This window comes from Salvia miltiorrhiza, chromosome 3, assembly GCF_028751815.1.
Source record: "Salvia miltiorrhiza cultivar Shanhuang (shh) chromosome 3, IMPLAD_Smil_shh, whole genome shotgun sequence".
NCBI lineage: Eukaryota > Viridiplantae > Streptophyta > Magnoliopsida > Lamiales > Lamiaceae > Salvia > Salvia miltiorrhiza.
The window spans coordinates 18528356-18554926 of NC_080389.1; the positions used below are offsets into that span (position 1 = coordinate 18528356).

The following is a 26571-nucleotide window of genomic DNA, read 5'->3' on the forward strand; positions in this document are numbered from 1 at the left end:
AGACGAGATAATGCTTAAAAGTTTAGCGTTCAAAAGTCAAATATTGTCTTTCGAGTTTTTGATGATCCTCTAATCTTACAGAGTTTAGATGAGATGATGCTTATATGACATATGAGATCTTAAATTAACTTTTATCCGTCAATATAGAAAAAGTATTAAAAAAATTTATATAAAAGGGTATTTTTATTATTTTAACAAAAAAACTAACATTTAATCGACAAATATAGTTGAGATTAATATAATATAAATTTTATTACATCAAGTTAAATTAATTAAAAATAATTATATTATGTAAAAATAATATATATAATTTAAATCATAATTTAAAGTCCCGTCGAAATTCGACGGGTTATATACTAGTATATAATAAAAGGGTACAAATTGAAGGAGGAAGATGAACGTAAGGACGATAAATATGCCTTGCATTCTGTTATACCAAATAGATCGAGGAAGATGAATATTGCATCCCATTTCTAGTGTTCAACAATGTACTTTAATATTGATACATATAAAGGGAATGAGGACCTGCACATGCTCATTTTGGCAAAATATTTTGTATGTCTTTCTGCATGAAAAAACAGAAGACAAAAAATGAGCACCAAATCAAGAATCAAGATGCAAATGACTGAAATTAAAAACCTAGTATTTGACTCCTAGATTTCTAGCTTCTTTAGCTCATTAGTCGATAAATCATTTTTAAATTTCTGATTGCCACTGGAACGAGCAAAACAATTAACATTCAGCTTGTTTCTTGCAAACTTTTATACCTCCATTGCAAGTGGTGATGTAGCTGGAGCATATCTCTCCACAACTTTTCCTTCTTTGTTCACCAAAAACTTCGTAAAATTCCACTTGATAGCTTTGACGAACAAACCACCCTTTTCCGACTTCAAGAACTTGTAAAGGGGCGTCGTGTTCTTTCCATTGACCTCAATCTAAACGGAGTTTCAACCATTATGCATGTCAGTTTTTTACTTGAAAGGGTTATTAATAGGATTACTTTTATCTATCCATCATATACCTCAAAGTAAATGCCTCATCATGGTAAGTGAGTACAGTGTAAGATGGTTCAAAATACGCAATAATACGAAAGGAATACCTTGTCAAAGATCGGGAACTCAGCTTTAAATCTAGTACATACAGTTTCCTCGATTTCCTCATTAGTTCCCGGCTCTTGAAAAGCAAACTGATTGCAAGGAAATGCGAGTATTTCAAAGCCTGGAAGAAGACACAACATAATGACACTTACAAAACACATACGGCAACACATTTTAGCTTTGTCCTATGAACCAAAGGAAAATATTGGCAAACCTCGATCTCTATATCTCTCATACAAAATATTCAACTCCTTGTAATTTGACTGTGTTAAACCACTATAAAAGAGAAATAACAACAGAGTTAAGGGTAATGCTAAGAAACAAGTTATTACGATAACCTAAAACAACTTAGAAAAAACTAATTTATACTAACATTGGTTCAATGAGACACTAACATTTTTACCCCGAAACCCTGGCATAAATTGGAGATGGAACAAGAAACTAATAAGGAAGAACATTATTCTCCAACTTCAAATCGCAATAACAAATTTCTTCTATTTCAGATAATCTTCTGTTCATTTCAAAAACTCAAGTAACACGGACAAATTTATCAAGAACTATTTCAATAATCTCGAACCAAATCATAGACCTTGATTGATACTACAGGTACCACTTGGTTTAGAAAACTAAACGGAGTAACTTATACATGTTATGTTAGTATGTGACACATGGCAATAGTAAAACGAATGGTGCTTATAAGTGTTTATTAAATTATAACTATGTTTAATGGCATTATCCATCATCAAACCGCAAAGAATGCCAATCTACTCGGTTATCTTGTACCAGAATCATCTAGAACTAACTTCGAAGTTTGCAGATTAGGGGACAATCTGATATTTTAGAGTAACTGAGTAAATAAATACTATACCAAAAGAAGGAATCTAATGAGAGATAAAACCAGACACCATCATAATGTAGCAATGATATAAAACTAAACTTTAAAAAAATAAAATAATATACAAGAGGGGGGTAAACTTAAATCAGCAGATGTAGTCATATACCATTTCGAAGCTACATTCACAATCAGAAGAACCTTCCCCTGGTAGTTACTTAAAGGAACATCATTCCCATGAATATCCTGTATTTCAGTTAATTTAGCATATGAAACATGTGTCAACTCTCCTGGTCAATAAGTGACAACTAAAATGCATAATTTCTAAAGAGCATAATCTCCTGATTGAAGAATAAATAATCAGCAAAACAAGAAAAAGAGCTTGTCTAGTGAAACAAATATCTTGTGGATACAATAAGCAAATACATAAACATGGAGATGGAAATGCCATTATACATGATGAAAGTGAAGTTCCCAATGCATTCTCTTGTATTATCTACTCAGGGAAACATGATAGCTAGCTTCAAATTCAAGTACCCGAGGTTCGTCTTCGACATAGAAATAAAAACTGTAACATTCTTGCACAAAACAATGTTTCGGTGTCTAAGGAGTGGCTTAGGCTTAAGGCATATCACAAAAGATTCAGCTGGCAACTAATGGTCATGGTTTTTCCAAACTCCAAAATAGAATCAGTAACCACTGTATGATCCTCAATGCATCATATAAATGAATCACAAATACATTCAGTAAGCAATGAAACATATATAGGGTTATCTGCTGCTAACATATCTAGCCCACAATGCATTCATCACAGAAACAAATCCAAGAGTTTCTTGTTAGTAATTTAGCAATGCCCAAAGAATCACCCCCAATTTTGAGATTACCCTTCCAAAGATGAAACACAAATAGGACCCTTTAATGTGATTTATGACATTTAAATCTCAAGAATTAACCAATTTTATAAATAAATCTAAATAGAAGAACATCCTTACTGCATCAGTTCTCATTTCCCAATAATATTAAGATATTGAAGCTAATCAGCATGCATCCAATTTAAGAAAGCAGATGTAAAAAAAATTATCACCGGAAACATCAACTAAAACTCCGAAAAAAAAAAATTGAAAAATCTTTGATAGAAATAAAGCGCGTACCTTAACAGTGAAGTCGTAAACTGATTTTGGGGAATCTGCTCCTGAATCTTTGAGAGTAGGATATCTGTTATATAACCATAGCGCAAGGCAGAGGAAGAGTATAGATGCCCAGTTGATTGGTCTTAGCAAAAACATGTTATTCTGCTCCTACCTTTTTCTAGTTTTCGGATAATTATTCACAGAAAATCTGATTTGTTGAAGCAGGAGGCTCAAGTAAAGTGGATGATAAGCAACCATTTTGGAGGCCGCCATCATAAAACTACTGGGTTCTCGGTGGTTGAACAGTTAATTCTATGACAATGTTTACTATTCACTCGCACCAAGAAAATTGTTCTTCCCGTCTCAATAATCTTGGCCTGTTTTACTTTTTGATTCTCAATAATATTGACATGTTTTTATTTTGAAATATAATTAATTTCTAATTAAAACTCACTAAATTATTTAATTTATATCTACTCTACTCTAACCCTAATCATTCACTCCACTCGGCTCTGCTCTCTATGCGCCACTATCTTAGAAAACCTTAAGTCATTCGGCACTATTCCACCGGTGCCGCTTTCTGTACAGTACAACTCGGGGTGTAATCGAACCGAGTCGAATTGAATAGTGATGTATTCAAGTTTGATTTGTTTAATATCGAGTCGAATCCTGAACGTTATTTAACGAATATTTTGAGGCTCACGAACTTAATCGAGCATATACGAACTTTCTAAATTTATATTTATATTCAAAATATTGATTATTTTTTTAAAAAAATAAATTATTTCATTCAAAATAATAAATATATTAATTATTTTAATAGATAAATATAAATTGTATCTACTAATAATTTATATTTTTCAACTTGAATTACTTAACGAACGTGTTCACGAGCTAACGAGCCGATTACTACTAAGCTCAAATTTGGTTTGTTTATTTATCGAACTTCCCTAAACGAACTTAAACGAGCTTTTTTTCGAGTCGAACTCCGAATAGTTAGCAAGCAACTTGATTTGTTTACAACCCTATGTACAGCCACCTCTCTCCCTTCGCCCTTTGTACAGCTGCCTCTCGCATATACCCTTCGGCCAAATCTAAGAGAAAATTTCACAGATCTAAACCTGTGTTTTCTTCGATCGTTGAACTCGCCTCCACCGCCGTGATGAAAACCACTTGAGAGGGTTACTTGAGCGGCGAGTACGTTCTAAACTCGGAGGACTCGTTGTCAACGTGGGGTCAGCACCAAAGGTGTACTTCCCTTTCTCGACCACTTTCACAGAGGATTACGACACATTGGACACCATGGAGGAGATGGAAGCCATGTGCGAGTGGCCACAAGCCCTAGCTTCACAGATAGCCCAGAGTTCAATCTATCGCCGCCCAGTACGCTCCAATTTTGATGAAATTTTTAAATTTCCTTCTATTGTGAATTTTATGTCTAACTCTTTTGAAAATTCCTTTCTTTGTGAGGAAAATTAGGACGACGTGGTCCGTTGCGAAGGTTTGGAGGAAGATGTTATTAAGTCTTCGAGCTTGGTTGAGAAATCCCCTCGTCTTTTGGCATTCATGAAAATTCTGCTCCATTTTCCATTTTTCTGGGTGAGATCTACCAATTTACTCTCTATTCTTTATCTGTGAAGAAATCCATGAATTCAGTGGGTTGGGCAATGAATTGCTTGTTTGAGATGATGAAATTTTGCTCATTACGTGCTTATTCTGTAATTTACATCTATGATTATGTTTTGGTGTATGAGATGTTGTCATATGCGACTATATTTGTTGTTATAGGCCATGTATGGACTTGGTTATGTGATGTGGCCTTGTTGGTGTGTGCCCTGAGTTTTGCCACTATATGAATGAATGTGCTCACCATTTTATTGTTGAATTTTTGCAACAGACCATAGACAGACTCACGGTCTATCGAGAAACACCGAACTTGACGATCGCTTCATGAATCTTGTCCTGTTTTGACTTCTCAGTTTTACTATCTTGAAGAAGAAATTGGACTATGGAGTTCCTCATGCCTATTGTTAAGTGTTTGCGCCTCATTTTTAGTTATTTATTTATTTTTTATTTTTTTTGAAGTGTTTTGGTGAAAGATAGGAATTGGCAGTTGTAATTTGAGATTGTGATGTTGTGTCTCATTTTATAGAATCTGGGAGTGTGATGTATGGTGAGAAATTCGAAATCTGCCCAAAACTTGAAATGAAATTTGAAATTTCAACCTTTTCACTTTCATTGAGTTTTTGTTGATTTTCATTTTGTTGAAGTTGGCGCAAGGTAAATATTGAAGGTTGCTTTCAAAAAAATCAGATGGCACAGAACATTTAATGTTGTTTTTCATTTTTTATTGTGAAGTCAAACACATTAAAAAGTCTAACAACTTTAGGCAAATTCTTCTGTCAGACCAAGTGTATGGAACAGATGGATTGGATCGGGGCGGGTCGTTGGACCCAACATATAAATAAATAAACAACCATTGTTCTCATTCCAAGCCCTAGCCACCTCTCTCTCTCTCTCTCTCCAAGCAGACTGCTCTGGCACCGCCGTCGTGCTTCCTCCTCTGATTTCATCCGGCAGGCAGCATTCATAGACCGCCTTCTCCTTCCTCTCTCGATTTGGCCAAAAGTAGGTCGCAGGATTCCTAACACTAGCATACATTCAAGATATCTTTCTCCCTTTTTTTCCTTCTTTCTCCCTCTCTCTTTCTCTAACTGCATTGCTCCGGTGCCACCGTCGCACTTCCTCTTCTGACTTCATTCGACAAGCAGCTACATTAGGCCGCCTTCCCTTCCCTCTCTCGATTCGTCCACTCGCAGGTCGTTGGAGCCCTAGCATTAGCAGACACTCAAGCCTCCTGCCCGCTTTCGCTCGCGACGCCGCCAATTCCACACGCTGCTTTCGCCTCCCTGAATTAGGTTTCTGATTTTTAATTTTTTTGTGTGGATTAATTGTACTCCCTTTGTTCACGAAATATTGGCCTAAGGAGGGAGGAGGCACGCATTTTAAGAAAAAATATATTATTTTATTTATTGAATCGAGAAAGGGGTCCATAAATAAAGAAAAGTAAAAAAGTTAATTAAGTTAGTAAGTGGAGAATGTGACCTATATGTTAGTGAGTGGAGAGAAAGATTCATAAATTATTACTAAAAATAAATTAGGATAATTTTTTGTAGATGAATTAAAATACTAGTAAATTAGGACAATATTTCATGACGGAAGGAGTATAATTTTATGAGTGGATTTTGAAAATAGCCTATTTCTTTTAGTAAACTTATAAATTACCCACTAAGATAAAAACTTACAAAAATACTCACACTTACCATTTTACCCCTTCAAACGCCACCCTTTAAAAAATTCCCGCATTTCACAACTCAGTAGAATTCACAACCAGAATTTTTTGGTTGTGAATTCAACAACCAGTCGAATTCACAACCAATAATTTATTTTGGTTGTGAATTTGAGTTTTAAAGTTTGAATTCACAACTAAAAACATTAGTTGCGAATTCAAAACTTACATTAGAGTTTGTTGTGAATTCGAGATTTAAAACTTGAATTCACAACTAACACTAGCAATTCAACGTGAATTCATTATTTTGGATAGAGCTACGAATAAAATCAATGTGCATTCAATCATTCTATAAATCAATTAAAAAATTAAATAATTTGCTTTCAATCATTCTGTGAGCAAGACTTCCCAAATTATTCTTCCTCTTTCTAAATTCAATTTCCATCTTATAAACTTTATATCCATATAGAAAAAAGAAATAAAGAAATTGGGGGTGGGCTACAAACCTATCCTAGCTAGCCTGTATGTGGCTCCCCACTGCATATATTGCGACTAATTTTGCATACCAACATTGAAAACAAATGGTACATGTCGAAAGTATTCATTTAAAGTAAAGTAATAATCACAAAGCAAATTCATAAGACAAACAACATTACACAAAATACATATTGAAGCCATGAAAAAATTAAATCTGTCATGGGCAACGCCTAACAATTTTATATCCTTCACTTTCTAAGATGATCGATAAATGTCATCAAATTCTTATAAGACGAGCCCCCTTCACTAACACTCTTGGCACACGTTTCCTTGAGTTTCAATGCATTTTCCTTAAATCTACTCTCAGATAAAACCATGTCGATCTTCTTCTTGATTTCATATCTGGATCTAATCCTATTTTCATCACAATCAATTCTCAACCCAATCTCCCACTTATCACAAATGTAACTCTCATCATGGGCTTGATCCGCAAAATAAGGCCAGCAAAGATACGGCAGCCCTTTGCTGACGCCTTCGAGAGTCGAGTTCCATCCACAGTGAGACACAAAACACGCAACAGCAGGATGAGAGAGAACTTCATCCTGCGGCGCCCACTCAACGATCTTCCCAAACCTAGCCACCCTCTCCAGAAACCCGTCTGGGAACTCGGCCTGCAGCCCGTTCGCAAGGTCCCGCCTGACAACCCACAGAAAAGCCCGGCCCGAAAGCTCGAGCCCGAGGGCCAGTTCATCTAGCTGTTGCTGAGAGAAAACTGCTAAGCTGCCGAAAGAAACGTAAATCACTGAGGCAGGGGGTTTGGTGTCCAGCCAGATCAAGCAGGATGTATCCAGAGGGTAAAAGTTGCCGGAATTGGAACGAGATTTCTCCTGAGTCTTCGCCGTCTCGACTAAATGCAGCGGCCCGACGGGGAGCATATTTGGGTGTAAGTCGCAGGCTGCGGGTTCGAGTTCATAGCAAGTGTTGGAAAGCAACCACTTTGCTCTATTAGCAGCTTTGTATGATTGTTCACAGTTAAAGAAGAGCTTTTGATGTTTGAGGTCGCCGGGAATGCTCCATGGAAACTCATCATTTCTCCAGCCTGGTATTTCGTCGGAGAGCCTGATCATATCAATATTATTCTCGAGTGATCCTGTAATTGCAGTAAAATGCATAAAATATGAGAGAGTCTTATGTCATAGACTCACAATGTTGTGTCCAAATTCAAATACTATTGAAATACAATCAAAATTATATGGTCGAATCTATATATCTATATACCTATTATAAAAGAGCTTTATAAAATTTAGTTTGCCTATTATATCCCTTTTTTAAAACTATTTTGAAGACAATAATTTAACATCATTATGTGACAAGCAAACTAACGGAAAATCAGTTTCAGCATAAATCAATTCGGTTGGCATAGGATGTAGATCAACATATATAGTTGAACGAGCTACTGATGTTGAAATAGTAGAGTAGACTAGCAAGTTGTAGTTTTCCGTAGCTGATGTATCAGCTGGAGCATTGATTATTCAGCATTGTTGAATATTAAGTCTGCTGACATGAATATGCTTACTGGCGGGATTGTTGGAGGACCGATGAAGTTTGTTGCTAAAATGGTGGTTATACGACGGGAATTTTAAGTTCTATAAATAGCGATAGTCGTAGCTCATACATTTAACAAAGAGTGCAAATCATATAACAATCTTTGAGAGAAACAAAGAAAAGTTCAAGTTTGAGAGATAGAGAATTGTAAAACTATGCGATTGAAATCATTTTCTCGTTCAATCTTATAATTGTACTTTCTTATCATTGATAATGAATCTTTTTCGATGACCTCCCGTGGACGTAGATCTTTATAATTGAATTAGGTTTTTGTTAGCGTTGTATTTGTTAATTTCTTTGTGGTGTCATCAACCATTAATTAAATCTCAACAAATTATGATACTACATTCAGGAATCTAACTCTAATCACAATTTTAGATTAATTTCAACACTTCAATATTACTCACAATATTGCCAAAAAATGAATGAGACATTTGTAATAGGACGCCCCATTAAGGAAAGTGGGACATTTGTAATGAGACGGATGGAGTATTTATTTAATAAAAATATTGCATCTTTATATCTCTAAGACTTTCATATTAGTTATTATGTAAGTCGATGTTGAAATGTTGCTTATTTATACATGTATTTATTTATTATAAATAGTATAATATTGTCAAAAAATATATTAGTTAATTTTTTTAAAATAAAATTTTGAGTCCGACTAGCCCAAAAACCTAATATTTAGGGTTACGGTTGAAAATTTCTAACTCGAAAAAATGTTCAACCCGATTAGCCCGCATCCGAATAACCCGTAACCTGATAGAGCTGGCCTGAAACCCCATGGGTTGGCCCGATTGACATCCCTACATAAATTTATTTGAGAATTGTTAATCTACTAATTTTCTTAAAAAAAATTAAGAAAAATAAATATTATTATAGAAATAAAATGAAGAATTCATCAAAAATATTATAATTTCTTTTTACGTGTGAGTATAATAGGGATATCATAGATTAATCAAATTTTTCTCTAAGCAATATATTTTTATATAGATATAGACTAGCTTATAAGGTTTGTAATTATTAAATCTTAGGGTTAGTCATGCTTCGTCTACCTAACTTTACGTGTTTTCCACAAAAATATCTCCAACTTTGATTTTTTCTTCAAAACATTGTTTTATAATTTATTATTTTGACAAATTTCAATCTTACACTTACTAATGAAAACATAATTTTTTTGAAATTTGTATAACTATTGATTTTTTTTCAAAAAAATGTATTAAGAAAAATAAGCATTATTCTTAAAATAAAAATGAAGAGTCCATAAAAAATATTATAAGAAGTTCATGGTACGTGTGAGTATAAAAGAGATATAATAGGCAAATTAAAATTTCTTTAAACAGAAAAAGTGTTATAATTAATGTTGAAAGTGGTAAATTATTATAATTAGTACTCCCTCCGTCCATAATTTAAAGTCCTATTTGCCTTTAAATTTTTGTAGACAAATTAAAGTCATATTCTGCTTTTTGTACCTTTTACCCTCTCTCTTTATTTAAAATTACTATCCTTTGCCATTAATTATCCCACCCCTTTTGTTATTTTTTTTTTAGGAATATCCCACCCCTTTTGTTAACCCACTTAATTATAGAATTAATTATTCCTCTAATAAATTCTAAAATCACGCAAAATCTGCCCTCTCCCTCTTGAAATCAGCCGTCGCGGCTTCTGCTCCGGCGAAGAGTCGCCGGTCGACTGCCCTCTATCTCCCTCGCTAACACTCTCTACTGTCTCTCCCTCAAACAGAACCTACGCTCCCCTGATACACCAACACAGACAGACACAGACACAGGTGGTGCCGCCTCTTTCTCTTCCCGGCGACGAGCGCCGCCTCCTCCCTCTCTCCCTTGAGTCAGTGACAGGACACACCCTGCGCCACTCACGGCCCCCGACATCACCTTTTTCAGTTTTCTTAGTTTTCGTGCCGACATTAAAGTGGGATATTAAATCGTGGACCGAGGGAGTATTAGAAATGATGAAAGGTTGAAAAGTAAGAATAAATTATTTTGGGGACATCCAAAAAAGGAAATATATGAAGTTATTTAGGGGATGGAGGAAATACATTTTATTCGGATGTAAATTGGCTTATAAGGTTAGTACTTAATAAATCTTACATCAGCTTAATCATAATTCAAGTATTTATCATAGCAAGTTTCATGTTAAATAATGTTATCTAGACTGTATATATATCCAAAATATTTTCTAAATCATTTGCATTGTATTAATTATGGAATGTCGTATTTAACCTAATTAATATGTCACTTTTTTTAACAATATTACGGCAAACTATATACATGTAAAAATTCCTTCATCTGAACATTTTATTTTCATATTTTCTTTTATCTAGCTAGGAACACAATAAATGGAAAAATTGGATGATAAAACAACATAGTTTTAGAAAGGGGTATATTTTTAGAGTAAAATTTTGAAGTAGCCAAAATGAAGCATAAAACACAATTTATGGCCACACATTGAAAAAACACAAAATATGGCCATTTTTATTGATTTGGACGTTTTTACCCTTAATGAGGCGGACCGGGTAGAATCAGGCACGCGGGTCGCGTGCCGGGTCGGGTTAGGCACTTATGGCACTAATAGTGCCATACGTGCAGCACAAATACAGAAACAACAACATCATTTAAACCCTAAATAGAACATCTAAACCCCAAATGGATAATCTAAACCCTAAATGGAATATCTAAACCCTAGGGGGAAGTGTGCACGTATGGCACTTATGGCACTAATAGTGTCATAAGTGCCATACATGCAGCATAGATCAGATCAGATCAGATCTGTCGATGGCTGAAATCGAAGGAGACGGAGATCAGATCTGCCGAGGGAGGAGGCGGCGCAACGATCAGATTAGATCCACCGTCGCGGCCTCATCAGATCAGATCCACCGCCGCCGCCGAGGGAGGAGGGAAGCACGCCGCCAAAATTAGAATCACGATCGATTTCTACCGATTTCTGCTCTTCATCGACGCGGAAGAGAGAGAGAGAGGAGAGAAGCACGCCGCCGGAATTAGAATCACGACCGATTTCTACCGTTCATCATTGACGCGGAAGTGAGAGAGAGCACGAAAGAGAGAGCGCGAGAGAGAGAGGAGGGAAGCTTGGATCACACGTGGGTTGGAGATGGGTTGGAGATGGATTCAAATTAAAAGGGTAAGTTAGTCATACCACCCAAAAAATGGCCAAATTTTAATTTTTTTTCAATTGAGGGCTAAAAATTGAGTTTGTAAGCTCAATAGGGCCATCCGGCCCTATTGTTTCATATTTTTATGTGTTATTTGACTTTTGTCTCCATTAGATACGATCACATATAATTCTTAGTTTTACTTCTTTCCCCAAGCCATTGTGTAATACTTCAAAAAACATACACACAAATCCTTATACACAAAAATTTGGGTGTAATCGATGGCACGATTGTGTAATACTTAAAAAAATATACACACAAATCCACTGGCGGATCCAGTGTGGTGCATGGGGGTGCAACTGTATCCCAAAAAAAAGAAAATTAATAATATTAATGTTCATATATAAATTATTTTAAATTTAAAGTTTGCACTCCCAAATAAAAAGTTTTAATCCAAAATAAAAGAGAAATTTAGTTTTTAAAATCCTAAATTCCATTGGCCGCCCAACTAAAATGAGAGCCCATCATCTCTTTCTTTTTCATTCTTTTGATCGAGCCCATCATTTAATCAATCCATTACCTCAATTCTTAATTAGACAAAACAGTTGCAAGTACACATTTTGCATTTGGAATGCAAAGTTATTACTATTATATTTATATTTTAGTAAAAAAAATGTCTAAAATATATTGAATGCCTAAAAAAAAAAAAATCATGGGGGCTATTGCCCCCGAACCCCCGTAGAAGTTCACCCCCCTCAAAACAATCCTAGCTCCAGCAGTGTTTATAAGATTATTTTTTGCACCACCAATTTAAAAATCCTGGATCCGCCACTGCACAAATCTATATACACAAAAACTTGGGTGTAAGGTTACACCACTACTCAGACCCTGATTCGCATCCATCCTGATCAGAAATCACATTCTCATCCAAACCGTGTAAATGACACTATTCAGTTAAATGATATTGCCTATAATTGATACTATTCGGTTATACAAATGATACTGCCTATAATTGACACTATTCGGTTATACGAATGACACTGGCTATAATTGTCACTATTTGATTATACAAATGACACTGCCTATAATTGACACTATTCAGTTATACAAATGAAAATAGGGGTAATTGCCTGTAAATTCCTAACGTTTACTCGGAATTGGTTTTTGCACCTTTTTTTATTTTTCTTCTTTTAAATACCTAACCTTTAGTTTTTGTCTGAAATTTATCCCGATCACCGGTTTTTTCTTACACCGGCGCCGGAAATGCCACTGTGGCAGCCGGATTTCACACTGTAGCAGCCGGAATTCTCCACTTGGCTCATTTATGACATGTGGCAAAAAAATATGAAAAATTGAAATAAAAAATACATGTGGAAAAAAAAAAAAAGGAAAATCACCCCCCCACATCGTCCTTTCTCCCTTCCCCACCCCAAACCTTAACTCTCCCTCCCCCCACCCGGCGCCGCCCCCTGCCACCTCCACCACCGCCGGCGCCGCCACCCACCGCTACCACCACCAACGCTCCACCGCCTGGAGCAGCGGAGGAAGTCGATCGCCGCCGCCGTCCTCCGGAGCAGCAGACCAGCCTCCACTTCGTGGTAGTGCACGAGCAAGGCGCGCGACCAAGCGGCGGAGCTGCAGACCAGCCTTCACTTCGTGGCCGACTTCCGGCCTTCCCCTCCCCAGATCTCGTCGGTCTCCCACTCCCCAGACCGCAACGACCTTCGCCTCCCCCATCCCCAGATCCCGCCGACCTCCGCCGCCCCCTCCCCCTCTCACCTGACGTTCCCTCTCTCCCTTCACATCTCACCAGTTCCAATTTCTCCGAATTGAAGCGGCGAAGCGCGGGGGAATTGGTGGTGGCGATGGTGGTGGTGGCGCAGCAGGGGGCAGCGCGAATTGGTGGAGAATTGCGGATCTAGGGCACGAATTGTTGCCCTTTGTGCGCTGCCGTCTGTGCTTGCGAATGTGGTGAGAACGGTGTGGGGTGGTGCCGGCAATGGTGGCAGCATGGGCGGTGGTGGGTTGGGGACTGGGGAGAGGCAGACGGGATTTGGGGATGGGGGAGGAACAGGTCGTTGCGGTCTGGAGAGTGGGAGACCGACGAGATCTGGGGATGGGAGAGGGCCGATGGGTCTGGGAATGGGGGAAGGGGTGGCCGGCGCTGGCGTATGGTGGCGGCGGGCGGCGCCGGCGGGTGGGGGGAAAGGGGGAAGAGGTGAATAAGGTTGGGGAAGATGATGAGTTGGAAATTTTCTTCTTTTTTTTTAAATTTTTTTTGCCACATGTAAAAATTATGTTTAGGTGTCAATTCCGGTTGCCATCTCATCTATTCCGGCAGCCACAGTGGCATTTTCGGCGCCGGCGTTAGAAAAAATCGGTGATCGGACAAATTCGAGACAAAAACGAAAGGTTAGGTATTTAAAAGTAGAAAAATAAAAAAAGGTGCAAAAACTAATTACGTGTAAACGTTAGGAATTTACAGGCAATTACCCCATAAAAATATTATAATGTCATTTGTATAACTGAATAGTGTCAATTATAGACAATTTCATTTGTATAACCGTATAGTGTAATTTATACGGTTAGTGCCATTTGTATAACCGAATAGTGTCAATTACAGACAGTGTCATTTGTATAATCGAATAGTGTCATTTAGACGGTTCGGGTTATGATACAAGTTCGGGTCAAGGTGCGGGTGCAACCCAATTGCACTATGCAATCGGTTGCACTCAAGATCACCTCATCCATATATTATATTAAACAAATAGATAAATAATACTTTGAAATTATTTTCAACTTTCGTTTTAGCAGATAACATTAATTCTTTTTTTAACTGGAAATGATCCAAAAAATTTGCTTTTAAATTGTAAGTTGTCGATTATTTATTTTCGAATTCACATTAAATCTCTCTCTCTCTCATCACGAAAGTTAACTATTCGTATAGACTTGGTTCCACATGTATATATGACTGGAAATGATCCAAAAAATTTGCTTTTAAATTGTAAGTTGTCAATTATTTATTTTCGAATTCACATTAAATTTAGTGATGTATTCAAAGTTTTGAACTCAAAAATGGCCGTCTTTCGTTGCAAAATTTAATTAAATTTCTTTCAATCGAAAATTTGAAAGTGATGTGCTGCTATGAGAGAATTTAATTTTAAGTGTGAGATTGGAACATTTTGATTAATGTTCTTAAATTCATAATCAGATTTATGAATTCACTATTTAATGCTCTTGAATTTACAACCAAATCTATGAATTCACAACTAAAATTAGAATTCACAAGTAGCTCGATGAATTCACAACTGAATTGTTAGTGTTAGTTGTGAATTTAAGTTTAAAATTAAAGCTCGAATTAATTTACAATTAGTTGTTTTGGTTGTGAATTCGAGTTGTAAAACTATAATTCACAGGCAGTTTGTTGAATTCACAATTGAATTGCTAGTGTTAGTTGTGAATTCGAGTTTTAAAGCTCGAATTCACAATCAACTCTATTGTTGGTTGTGAATTCAAATTTTAAAGTTTGAATTCACAATTAGAAATAATACTAGTCATGAATTTGAGTTCTTAAATCTTGAATTCACGACTAACAATATTTCTAGTTGTGAATTCAAACTTTAAAACTTGAATTATGACTAACACTATTTCTAATTATGAATTCAAACTTTAAAACTCGAATTCACAATCAACACTAGTTATTCATATATGAATTAGAATTTTAAAACTTGAATTCACAACTAAAATTAGTACTAGTTGTGAATCAACTTGGTTGTGAATTCGTGGATAATTTTTAAATTTTTTATGTGAGCGGTAAAATGATAAGTGTGACCAATTTTTAAATTTTTTTATCCTAACGGCCAATTTTTAAATTTACTATTCTAAAGTGGCTATTTTCAAAATCTACTCAAAATTTTATTGACTACTCAAACTTTACAATATGATAATGATTAAATTACAATAATTAATTTCTACAAATTGTGAACTTTACTCGTAATTTTTGTTCGCGAACTTTAATTTGTAACACTAATAACATGAACTCACAATTTGTTGCAATAATATCTATACTATATTAGAAAGGCAGTTTTCAATTTGAAATTGATTATAAATTGATTTGAATGACAATTTTTGTAAATTAAAAAAAATTATAGTTATTTATGAAAAAATCAAATAACTACATTTATTAAGTTAGCCGTTAATTACCATTAATTAATTATGTGAAAAAAAAAACAGTTTGTCATTTCCATTAGCTAGGTAAGAGCATCCACATCACTTACACGATAGCGGCCTACTCGTGTAAGGCTGCTATCGTGTAAGCCGATGCAACCCTCACTTACACGAGGGCTACACGATAGAACGTGTAGCCCTATCGACCGTTGAAAATAAGCGCGTGTTTACACGCGCCTTTAAAAAAAATCAAATTTTGAATTTGACTGCATCGATTTGCGCGATTTTTTGACCGTTTCTTTTTTTTTTTTTCTATTCTTTTTAGGTTTTTATTTTAATGGCAATTTTTGTAAATTAAAAAAAATTATAGTTATTTATGAAAAAAATCAAATAACTACATTTATTAAGTTAGCCGTTAATTACCATTAATTAATTGTGTGAAAAAAAAACCGTTTGTCATTTCCATTAGCTAGGTAAGAGCATCCACATCGCTTACACGATAGCGGCCTACTCGTGTAAGGCTGCTATCGTGTAAGTCGATGCAGCCCTCACTTACACGAGGGCTACACGTTCTATCGTGTAGCCCTATCGACCGTTGAAAATAAGCGCGTGTTTACACGCGCCTTTAAAAAAAAATCAAATTTTGAATTTGACTGCATCGATTTGCACGATTTTTTGACCGTTTTTTTTTTCTATTCTTTTTAGATTTTTATTTTAATGGAATTTTAATTATTAGTAAAATGTGTTATTTAAATTTGAGCAATTAAATTTAAGTGAAAAGCATAAAAATCAAAACTAAAAAAATTATGTAGGCTATTATGTAACCCCAATGCAGCCTCTTTACACCATGTGGTCCCCCCTCATAAAGTAAACTATCATGTAACACCAATGCGGATGTTCTAACTACCATGAACTTTTTTTGTAGGACCACTACAATCTTCCATTGTACTTATTTCCATGTAAATATATGGCTAAATATAAGACATAAATTTTAAAATTAAAGATGAATAAAATTTTAATAGATTTAATAGTTGGTTTGAAATTATATATTTTATCAAAATTCAAAATTTTTATAATTTTAGGTTTCTTACACGATTACACAATTCATATTTTATTAAGTTCCTTGCATACACATTACACAATTCATATATATATATATATATATATGTGGGCTAGAATAAAAACACTCTTAAGTGTATAAAATATAAATGATTTTCAGCCCTTAGATCATCGATCAAGATCTACGGTTGATTCGTAACCCTGTTGGATGAATTCGTGGTCCTAAGTTCGAATCCCAAAGGTAACAAAAATTTATTTTTCGCAATTCGTAACTCTGTTGGATGAATTCGTAACCCTGTTGGATAAAATTCGTACATTAAAAAACGTTTATATTTATATTTTAAGAAGTGTTTTCACTGTAGCCCTCCCCTATATATATATATATATATATATATATATAATTTAAAATTTTAAAAATATAAAATATTTTTCATGTATGACATTAATGGCAAATCTAATTAACCTAAAATAAAAGTTCGGCAAAATTAAATTTCTGAAAATATTGTAGCAGTAGGATAAAAAACCTTCGACTCTTCGCGACTACATATATGATGTTAGCGCGCTACATTGGAATTTGGGATATCTCATTTTTTTTTCTTTTGATAATTTTGATTATTTTAGCTAATTTTGATTGATTCATACCCTTTTTTAGGGGTTTAATTAATTGCATAAATCCTAATAACAATGATTATTGAAGATATATAAAAATATTTTGTCATATATACTCTCTCCGTCCCATATATATAGGCTTATTTTTATTTTTTGAATGTCCCATTTATATAGGCTTATTTCCATAAAAAGTAATCTTTTTTTACTCATTTACTATTATATCTCTATTTAATTTTTTAATTTTTACTCCCACTTTAATATATCATTAAATAATAAATATGGGCATACTAGGAAATTTACTTATATATTTTTATTTCCAATGATTTTTCTTAATCCTTGTGAAAACATCAATCACCCTATCCATATGGGACGGAGGGAGTATATAATTACAAAAAATAATACTCCTTCATTCGTTCCAATAAAGTGACCTATATCCTACTTTGGGTGTTCCATAATAAGTGACATGTTTTTATAAATGAACAAATTTAATCCATAAAAAGACTAGGCCTACCACTTTTAATTAATTTACACTTTTTTCTTAATTTACGTATCTAAAAGTTTTGTGCCATTTATAATGGGACCGATGAAGTATATGTTTTCCGTTTGAAAGAAAAAAATAAAAAAAAAGGAAGGAAAAAAGTAAAGTAAAAGATTGTACCGTTTGCATCAATATATCCTTGTTGAATGAGGTTAGGAAGGTGAAGCAGTATGGCAAAGGTCGCAAAGGAAGGGGGTGAAAAGCCTACAGTTTGAGCTCCCATTTTCTCCGCTATCTCCAAAACCCACCCAAACGAGAGATCAGCTATCACACAGCTGATTTTCTCGTTTGGATTCTCACCATTGATCCTCTCAATCAATTCCGGTAAGGTTTCCGGCATCGTCTTTGGGAGAGTTTGAAGCAGCTTATAGAGGCTGTTGGGATCGTCGTCCGGCGTTAGCCCGTCGGGCACAGTTTCCATCACAAAGTTGCCGTCGGAATCAGCTTCCTCTGCAGCAGATGAAGAAACTATTTTGTTATGTATAGTTTGGGCATTAACAAGGGTGACCTTAATGCCGTGTTTGGCTATTTGGCGACATAGACTCATCATCGGCTTCACATGGCCTTGGGCAGGGATTGCCACGGCCAACACATGGGGTTTGTTGCCAGAAATCGCAGCCATAGATTAAGCTTTGATGAATGCTACAAATGTGTAAGAGCAAGAGCTACTTAAGAAGTTCAGTAATGATACGTGAAATAAATAAAGGTTTTCTATTGTGAAAGAGACCTTGCACCAAATGTGATCTCAAGGAGAACAAGTTTAAGATATGATGTGATGGAAATATATCACCCTTTCCTCTATATATAACATATAAATACATTAACAATTACATTAGTTGATTTTCAATCCTATATATATGTTATATATATCTAATTGTTCATAATCTAAATTTCATGTATTTTATTTGTTTAATTCAAAATTACAAAGACTCCCAATTATGAATTATAGCAAAAACTTTACTAATTCACAGCTCAGAAAACTCGAAGTTGTGAATTATGACCAAAAAACACTAATTCACAAGTGAAAATATTTTTAGTTGTGAATTATTACAATAATTAAAAAAATCACTAATTCACCTATTTGGAGTTGAGAATCACTAATAAGTGTAGTGTAGTTTCTTCAAAAAAAAAAAAAGTTTAGTTTTTTTTTTATTATTATTAATAGATAATTCTTTTATCTTTACTATATATGTTTATTTGATGAATATTTTAATAATTCACTCTAAAATTAATGATAACGTGATGTGAACGCGTATGCGTGATTATATGGACTCAACTGTTGTGTAGTGTAGTGTAGTACACCAATTAAATTAATGACAACTGGTGATGGACGTGAATTCTCATGCGTGATTATGGACTCAACTGTTGCGTAAAACACCTAGCATTATATTGTACCTAGCTAAATACTCTATTATATTTCCACATTTTTCATGAGAAATGAGAATCATGCACAATTAATTTATGCTATCATTAACAATTTGGATCCGTCTCGAATTCTTTTGTTTACGCGCTACATGAAAACACTGTTCTCTTCTTCCACCATAGCAGACAGCAAAGCTCTGCGACAAGCCCCATTAACCAAAAAACAAATTAAACTCAGCCCAATGCATAATCCATGAAAGATCCCATTAACTTAAAAGAAAAATAACAAATGTAGTGAACTGCGATCCTTTTCATTGGTATATTGGCACGGTAGAAACTCAAGATTTTGAGAGCCCAAACAGAGAATTTTTCATATAAGAGGACAGACCAATTCTGTGGAGGTGATGATATTATTCAATGGATTTGCAGCAGGCTCATTCGCCGGGAACTCACTCCGTGCCGCCCCTCTTGTAATGCCCCGCTCTTTTAAATACATATTAGATTAAATATGTGCATTAGTTATAAAATTCTTTTAATTATTTATTGTGATTATTTTGTTCAGATAATATTATTTCAGCAAAAGTCTGTATAAGAGATACAGAGCTGCGATTTAATATTCAATCATGAATCAAACCAACAATTAAATTATTGGTTTAGCTACACATTGAAACTTTGCATTACCAGTTGATTGATTCAATAGTATTAGAAATTTTAGATTTATAATCGATTTCATAAATCGTGTTATTTAAATCGAATTGTTAGAATTATAACTTGAGCGTATGTGAATAATAATTTTATTATTACATGTTATGTGTGTTTAGTATTAAGTCGTGAATTAATTCCGACTTTCACGTATTAAATCCCAAGATTGAGGATTTAATTTATATAAATACGACAAGTATTTAATTAGCAGGAATTGGAAAATTATTACAGAAACGAATAAGAACTAGGAGAAACTAGATCACGGAAAATCAAAATCCTACTACACGTATGTCTCGATTTTTCATCCAACACATCAATTCCTACACTATTCCACCTTCTCCTTCAACGCAACATCATACTGCAACAAGTTTTTCAAGGTCTCAATATCTTCCATGCAATCCAAAAAGCCAAGATATGAGGAAAAGAAGATCACGAAAGAAACAAAATTTTCAAAGATTGCATGCTCAACCTTCCCCTCCAATTCAAGATTTCTGACTTCAAAGATTTGCAGATTTCTAGCAAATCTTATTTTTTTCAAAAGTGTAGATTTGCAGCTGACTTTCCTTCCAACTCCCTACACAAATTTCAACCTTCATAATTTCCATTGTCTACGGAATCCACTTATAAATACATAGCATATCAGTTAACACACAGCTCACTCCACTAGCAATAACCACACCCGTGCAGAGAAAGTGAAGCCAACAAGCTTCAAAACAAACTTTGCATACTTCTTAAGCTCAAGTGAGCTCCCTTCGCCAGGCTATTTCTTCGCCGACCGGCCACTAGGCTCTGAACCGAGAAAGGCCAAAGCCTTCTCTATATTTTCCTGACCAAAGGCCGCAATATCCTTCGGAGGCCAACGTCGAATTCCCGACTTAGCCACCGGCCAACTTACGGCTTTCGTTTCTCACTATCCTTACGACGAAAAAGGATTGAGAAAACACCGTTGTGTAGCCTGATCTACCTCGCACGAGGAAGACTAAGTCGTAGACCTTCGCGGCTAAACACCATCGCGGAACGACGACCAGAAAACCCCCGACGAACAACTTCCATTAGTGCTCACTTGGACAAGGGTAAGTTGACGCCCTTATTTCGATGCATTCCCGTTTCTATTATATTATGGGAAATTTCTGGGGTATATATGGGAGCGTGGTAAATATTTGTACAAAGTTTCATGTTATTTGAACTTCGTTTACCACCCTTTTAAAATTTGAGAAGTCTACTGCCCGTATCTGTTGAAACTGTCGTGAGGCAGATGATTAGGTTAATTATTTCAGTAACCATATGTTGATATTTAGCTCTCAAATTTTTATTGTATGAAGATATATGTGTTAGCTATCTTCATATAAAATTTTAGGTTATTCCGGTAACGTTTGCTATTTTTTCAAAAATCTGGACTTTCCGTTGGCAGAAACTGCCGAATCTGGTAGGCGATGGGAAAATCGCTATATCTCTTAAACTACTTGGAGTTTTTCAACATACTTTTTTTTCAATTAAACTAGACTCAAAGAGGTTTCTATTGATATAAAATTCGACTCCATACGAGTTCGGAGTAAAAGCAGTTTATTAGTTGAAGTTGAATCTATACAGTTTTGTTGAGATGGAAATGATTCAAAATAATTCCTATTAAGGATTTTAAAGTTTTATTGTTGATAAAATATCACTTTTAGATTATAAATGAGCTATTGATGTGTATATATATATATTGGTGATTGGCATTATTAAATGGGGAAAAGGAAAACGTTTTATGTTTATAGAATTATTCTTTATTTATAATAGATAAATAAATGAATAATATAAAATGGAATTTCCTACATCCTCAAAGGTACATGAAATATTTTGATAAAGGAAGAACGATTGTATATGAGTTAGATATAGTCGTTTAAGGAAATATGGGTAGTTAGAGAAATGAGTGAATAGTGATTCACTGCATTTGTTGTTATCTTTTCTATTATTCACTCGAACACATGTTTTCGTGTTATCAAAGGTTCAAATAAACAAAAGCGTCTGAGTAACCTATCGCGCTAAGGAAAGAGAATCATTGTCTTAAGTAGCAAAACACTGCAATCAGGTGGGCATTACTTTTACTATACGTATATAGAGATCCCCTGCGTGTCGTAGGCCTCTTATACGAATGAATGCATGAGATGATTTAACTGTTAATTTCAGTTTTATATATCTATCAAACGAATTTAATGTTACATTTAAACAAGATATTTCATTACAAAATCATTGAACTGAAAATTATTTCAATTGTTGTCTTGCCATAAATGTTTAAATTTTAGTATGATATCTATCTGCTTTGGCTTTGCCAATGATGCAATCGAATTCGGGTCCTGAGCAGTTGATAGCTATCCTGCCAGGACTAGTGTACACCAGTGACCGTGAGTCATCTAGCGGGTTGGCCGGTCAAGTGACCGTGAGAGGTGGCCACCTCTCCGGCACACAGTTCCAGATATGATAGATTACAAGAGAACTTAGTCTGCAGACGAACTTTAAGAATCACAAATGAACTTAGTAAGCTTGGGCCTTTTTAGCGAAAAACTCCCTTGCTGTACTGTTTATGATGGCATGACAATTTACAGTTTTGAAGCATGTATTTTTATACCTAGGCATACGTGCCCACTGAGTGCTTTTGTACTCAGCCCTGCATATGTTTTCTAAATGTGCAGGTTGAGCTGATGTGATGATGGTGCTGCAATGAGCGGAGTCTCCAGGGTTGTTAATAAATAGTTAACCTGTCTAGAATATGTCTTCATACATATGTCTAGCTACTTTCCGCTGCAAGATGTTGTTGATGTTATAGTATGTTATGTCATACTTTGAGTCTTAAGAGAATGGTTTCATATGATGTATAACTTGATTAATGATATTAATTAAGTTTTATGCTGTCTTTCATAGATTATTTTCAATTGAGTATTCATGAATAAAAATGACGAGTTTTATTAAGATGAGTAAGTGTTACGGCTATAAATGACGCCCCTTTTCTTCCCCTTCTTCTTTAACCCCATCCCTAGTCGTAGATCACTCGGCTTAACTATCCTTAGTTAGGGCGGGCTGTGACAAAGTGGTATCAGAGCGAAGGAAAGCTCTGAATTATAAGTCTTGAGTTTAGTCTAGAATGAGTCACTAGACTAATAGTTATTAACAACCGTGAGCTCAGCGCACCATCACACCAGACTCAACGAGGTATGTAAAATTTCAAAGTTTATTTGACATTAAATTTTGAAGAGCATGATGTTGAGGTTATATGATGAGTTATGATGTTACACTTTGAAGGTGCATAGTTTGAGTTTGAGGATGACAACATGATTAATAATGAGTTATTATGTTGTAAGAGCATATGTTGACGTTACATGATGAATCATGAGAGCGTTTATATCATATGATGTTATATGATTGAGGATGCATAATTATGAGTTATGATGTGATGTATTTGAGATGTTTTGTGATGAGAATTGTTTGAGCAATTGTGATAAGTCACGATGATTTAGATGAAGGAATCTAATGTCATTGTTAAGAGAGATTTTTTTTTACTAAGTAGAAGGATGAAATGAGAACTTAGAGCTAAAGCTTGAGAGAATTAGCAATTGCTTTAAGTACTTGTTGGTTTGAGTTATGAGCTTGAGTATAATAGCATGATTAATGATGAGTTATTAGCATGTTGCAATGAGATATTATACAATATGTTGAGTTGTTTTGTGACGCAAGTTTTGCTCACGCAACCTTAATGGTACTTGAGAAGGTATCATGAGCCATAGTCTTTGGAGATGGCTTTGAGAGAAAATTGTTGAGTTGTCTTACTGAGTCACGATGATTTAGATTAAGGGATCTAATATCATTGTTTAGAGAGATTCCCTACTGAGTAAAGATGGGACGAGATGAGAATTTAGATGTTTTGAGCTTGAGTTTTAAGATAACAGTACTACTTAGTAGGAGTTTTGCTAAGTTATGTTTTGTTTATTTCTGTTGCTGGAGCCAAGTAGAGTTAGTTCCTAGAGTCACCTTTAAGTTCTCCTTATAGGTTGGCCAGGACTGTTGGCACTGCACGAAAGTAGACTGTTGTGAGATCGAACTCAGGGAAGATCGGATACGAGGACGAGGCGTACAGTATGTGGTACAGAGATACCCTAGCAGATTTTCAAACACATGTTCATAGACTATGAAAGGATGAGAAAGAGCCAAGGAAGGCTAGGGTTGAAAGGATGAGAAGTAGCCGAGGAGGGCTAGAGTTGATGAGAATGAGAAGAGAAGCCGATGTAGGCTAGAGCTAAGGATGATCTTGAGAGTATGAGCAGTACACCCTTGTTTTTGATTAGTTTCAATTATATTGCGATGTATATAACTTACTTAGGAGATATTGATACTTGAGCTTTTGACATGCTGATAGATAAGCATGCGAATATAGTACCCTACTGATGTTAAATAGATGGATGTTCCTAGTGTGCTAAAGTAGCAACTAGATGAGTTAACTGGTAACAATTACCGTAGGAAGTCCAAACCGAGACATAGCACCATTAATGGTGTCGGTTTAGAAGGGACATTACGATAGATACTATGGTTTTTTGTAGGGTTTATATAACCCCTTTATGTAAGTCCTCTAAAAAGAGGCATTCTACTGATGGATATATTAGGTTGACCAGAGTGGTCTTTTTGTTAGCATTTCGTGAGTGCTTATTGCCTTACAGATGAATGTTAAGGTGACCGTGAAGGTTTCCTTAAAGTTGAGTTAGTAAATTGAACTTGAGTTTCGAGGATGCTTAGAGCGTTGGTCGAGTTGAGTTTTCCTTTTGTGATTTCAAAAATGCCTCAAAGATATCATCAAGAGTGTGATGTGAAGGATAGGCGGGATAATACTCCGCCACCACCACCGCAACATGAGAGGAGAGTCGAAAAATATTGAACTTTCGAAACAAGAGTCTAGAACATAGGACCCTGAGTTTAAGCTTTTAGCTTGCTGGTATCAACTTAAGTTTTGTTATGTATAGTATTATGAGGGTTTAGAAGACACAGAATTTCCAAGTTCGGGATAGTATATCCCGTGTGACTGGGGAGTGATTATGTTGGACCTGGCCAGTCCGCATGATCCAAATCTCAGTAGACGTGTTTTGGGTTTATAAACCCATGTGTTTCAACTTTCGGTTGAAAAGCCAGATGGGTTCTTACTCTAGGTCATTTTTGTTCGACCTGGTAGTTACTTCATTCTACCCTCTGGTCATTCATTTGAGTCTCTTGAAACAATTTGTTTTGATGTCATTCTAGGGTTGAACTCTTACAACTTTTGAGTTATCCTAGTAGATTCTCTTGATGTATAAGACTAGTGAGAGGCACGTCAGAGGACTTTAACACCCGAGCAACTGGTAAACTACACCTGAGAACAATTCAAGGCTACTCTTGAGAAATATGTACCGAGGAGTACAGTAAGCAGCGAGAGACTTATTATCGAAGTTTGATTCAAGGAAAGAAATCGATTGTAGAGTATAATTGAGAACTCTGTGAGCTATCACGTTCGCTCATCAGAAGATGGATACTGATGAAGAGATGTTTGAGTTTTAAGTGCTGGTTTAAGGCAGGACTTTAAGGTAGTATGGGCAAGATATTGGATGCACCAGTTAGAATCCTGTTTAATACAGGAGCCTTGCATTCTTTAAGTGTTTGAAGCATGTTACCTTCAAACTCGAACCAAAACGAGCTAGTCCCAAGTTGAGAGTAATCACTCCTGTAGGAAGAGCTACTACAGTTTCTCACATGATTTCTAAATTAGAATTTGAGTTAGGACCACTAAAGATGAAAACAAGAACCTTGCACTTAATGCCTATGTGGAACGTAGACATTATTCTAAGGATGGAGTAAATTGAGTATATGATGTCAATTGATGATTTTGATATGAGTTAGTTTAATAAAATTAGGGATATGTGTATCTATGCTCTAATTTGTAAATTGATGGGTTATATGTGAGATTAATTGGCTAAGATTGATAGATCTATGAATGGATTAAAGTATCATGTGTGTTTATTAAATTTCAAAGAGTTTACTTTAATAAAAATCAGGACTTTTTGCCTATGTGTTATTTAAGTGATTTTGGCTTAAGATATATGTATTTGAGCATGATATTAGTGTATAATTATGTTTGAGTAAGTCTTTTGTTGGCTAAGAAATTTTTGACTTAGTTTAGTTTGTATGAGTTTTTGAGTTTTCATATTTTGAGAAGTCGATGATTGATAAAATGAGGTCTAATTGCTTTATGACCATTATGTGAAAGTTTGTCATGTTTTATTAAGAGTTTTATGATGATACATGAAGTTTCATTAGAGTTTAGTTTACATGATAAAAGGGAATCTATATGTGTATAATGATTTATATGATGAATGAGATCATGTTTGAGTATTTGAGTAATTTTGAGCACGAAAATGAGAAGAGAATTTTAATGATGCGTTCGTTGAAATGTTTTACTTAAGATTTGAGGTTATGATGTAAGAAGAGAGTCAAGATTGAGTATGATGAGTATTATAATGTGCTTGAATGTTTTCAAGTGCTATATGTGTTTAAAATGAGCTTTGATTGGTTTTCA

General features: G+C 35.1%; 2 protein-coding genes and 1 long non-coding RNA gene across 3 annotated transcripts; 1 reads left to right on the forward strand and 2 right to left on the reverse strand.

Annotated features, from left to right (window-relative positions):
• Positions 1-362: 362 nt before the first annotated feature.
• Positions 363-3405, reverse strand: LOC131017977 (probable glutathione peroxidase 2). The gene is made up of 6 exons (XM_057946743.1): positions 3081-3405; positions 2099-2175; positions 1312-1373; positions 1100-1218; positions 768-935; positions 363-565 (listed from the first exon to the last, which is right to left on the reverse strand). The coding sequence occupies exons 1-6, from the start codon at positions 3213-3215 to the stop codon at positions 536-538; spliced, it is 591 nt and encodes a 196-aa protein (XP_057802726.1). The 5' UTR covers positions 3216-3405; the 3' UTR covers positions 363-535.
• A 3532-nt stretch (positions 3406-6937) lies between these two features.
• Positions 6938-18695, reverse strand: LOC131017978 (UDP-glycosyltransferase 83A1-like). Its single transcript, XM_057946744.1, has 2 exons — positions 18057-18695; positions 6938-7975 (listed from the first exon to the last, which is right to left on the reverse strand). Exons 1-2 carry the CDS (start codon positions 18556-18558, stop codon positions 7074-7076), a joined length of 1404 nt encoding a protein of 467 aa, XP_057802727.1. The 5' UTR covers positions 18559-18695; the 3' UTR covers positions 6938-7073.
• A 2114-nt stretch (positions 18696-20809) lies between these two features.
• Positions 20810-22898, forward strand: LOC131017979 (uncharacterized). Its single transcript, XR_009099952.1, has 2 exons — positions 20810-21073; positions 21988-22898. It is a non-coding gene; the product is annotated as an uncharacterized LOC131017979 (long non-coding RNA).
• Positions 22899-26571: the final 3673 nt, after the last annotated feature.

Excerpts from the sequence above, each read along its gene's own strand:
- LOC131017978 (XM_057946744.1), bottom strand. The coding sequence starts at position 18,558 with ATGGCTGCGATTTCTGGCAACAAACCCCATGTGTTGGCCGTGGCAATC. Across the intron at positions 7,976-18,056 it reads AGGATATATTGATGCAAACG|GATCACTCGAGAATAATATT; the intron begins GTACAATCTTTT and ends CTGCAATTACAG.
- LOC131017977 (XM_057946743.1), bottom strand. The coding sequence starts at position 3,215 with ATGTTTTTGCTAAGACCAATCAACTGGGCATCTATACTCTTCCTCTGC. Across the intron at positions 2,176-3,080 it reads TTTACGACTTCACTGTTAAG|GATATTCATGGGAATGATGT; the intron begins GTACGCGCTTTA and ends ACTGAAATACAG. Across the intron at positions 1,219-1,311 it reads TGAGAGATATAGAGATCGAG|GCTTTGAAATACTCGCATTT; the intron begins GTTTGCCAATAT and ends GTCTTCTTCCAG.